This window comes from Myotis davidii, unplaced genomic scaffold (genome assembly GCF_000327345.1).
Source record: "Myotis davidii unplaced genomic scaffold, ASM32734v1 scaffold299, whole genome shotgun sequence".
Classification (NCBI taxonomy): domain Eukaryota; kingdom Metazoa; phylum Chordata; class Mammalia; order Chiroptera; family Vespertilionidae; genus Myotis; species Myotis davidii.
This window is the reverse complement of record NW_006293088.1, coordinates 5381625-5382413: the sequence shown is the minus strand read 5'-3', so window position 1 is coordinate 5382413 and position 789 is coordinate 5381625. Positions and strand designations below refer to the sequence as shown.

The 789-nt window shown below is 65.5% G+C and overlaps 1 protein-coding gene across 1 annotated transcript in view; it reads right to left on the bottom strand.

Moving 5' to 3' along the window:
- Window positions 1–789, bottom strand: part of FBXO2 (F-box protein 2) — a 5445-nt gene that overhangs the window by 957 nt on the left and 3699 nt on the right. Inside the window, exons 3-5 of the mRNA XM_015565938.1 lie at window positions 626–786; window positions 145–274; window positions 5–76 (exon numbers count right to left, since the gene is read on the bottom strand). Coding sequence (XP_015421424.1) covers window positions 5–76; window positions 145–274; window positions 626–786 — 363 coding nt within the window. The remainder of the gene's footprint in view (window positions 1–4; window positions 77–144; window positions 275–625; window positions 787–789) is intronic.

The following is a 789-nucleotide window of genomic DNA, read 5'->3' as shown; positions in this document are numbered from 1 at the left end:
CTGCTGGGTGGTGTCCAGCAGCTCCTCCCAGTAGCCCTCAGCCTGCAGGTCAATGACCTGCGCTTTGCGACACCACCTGGGGAAAGTGAGTTAGGAGGCGTGGAGGCCCCTCTCCCGCTTCCCGCCCACCCCCCTTCTCCTTACTCGAAGGAGGAGGCGAAGAACTTCTTGACGCTCTCGTCGTGGACGAATTCCATCCCACAGTCTCCGGGCAGCTCCTCCACCCTCCAGCCGTCCCCGCCGTGCTCCACGTCGCACCAGCCCTCCAAGTCCTCTGCGGGGACAGGACAGCCCCACCCTCGTCACCCGGTCCCCGCGGAGGGTGTGACAGCGCTGGCTCTGGCCCCTGAGTCAGGTGCTGGGCCAACTGGTACAGTGGGGTTGGATGGCAGGCACTTCCTGTTTGTCCCAGATTCTCTCTCCCCACCCTGGGGGCGGGGGTCGTGGAAGCACCTGGGAAAGAGCCCCCCCGGGAGCAGAGTTTATCGGGGCTCATCTGGGCTGGGCATTGTGCCTCGCGCTTTATCTCAGCGAACCCTCCGAGCAGGCGGGCATTGGATGTGCCCATTTTCCGGAGGAGCAAACCGAGCCCCCCAGCCACAGGCTCCTTCAGCCTGACCCTCACCTTCCCCGCACGGGTTTCGCAGCAAGTTGCGCCGCCTCTTGCTCAGGAAGTAGAACTGCTGCCAGTGGTCACGCTCGTCCTCCGAGCCGCCCTCCGGCACCAGCCCCTCCTGCTGGCACTTGAGCAGCCACAGGGAGGCGCCCTCCACCAGCTCCTTCCAGCGC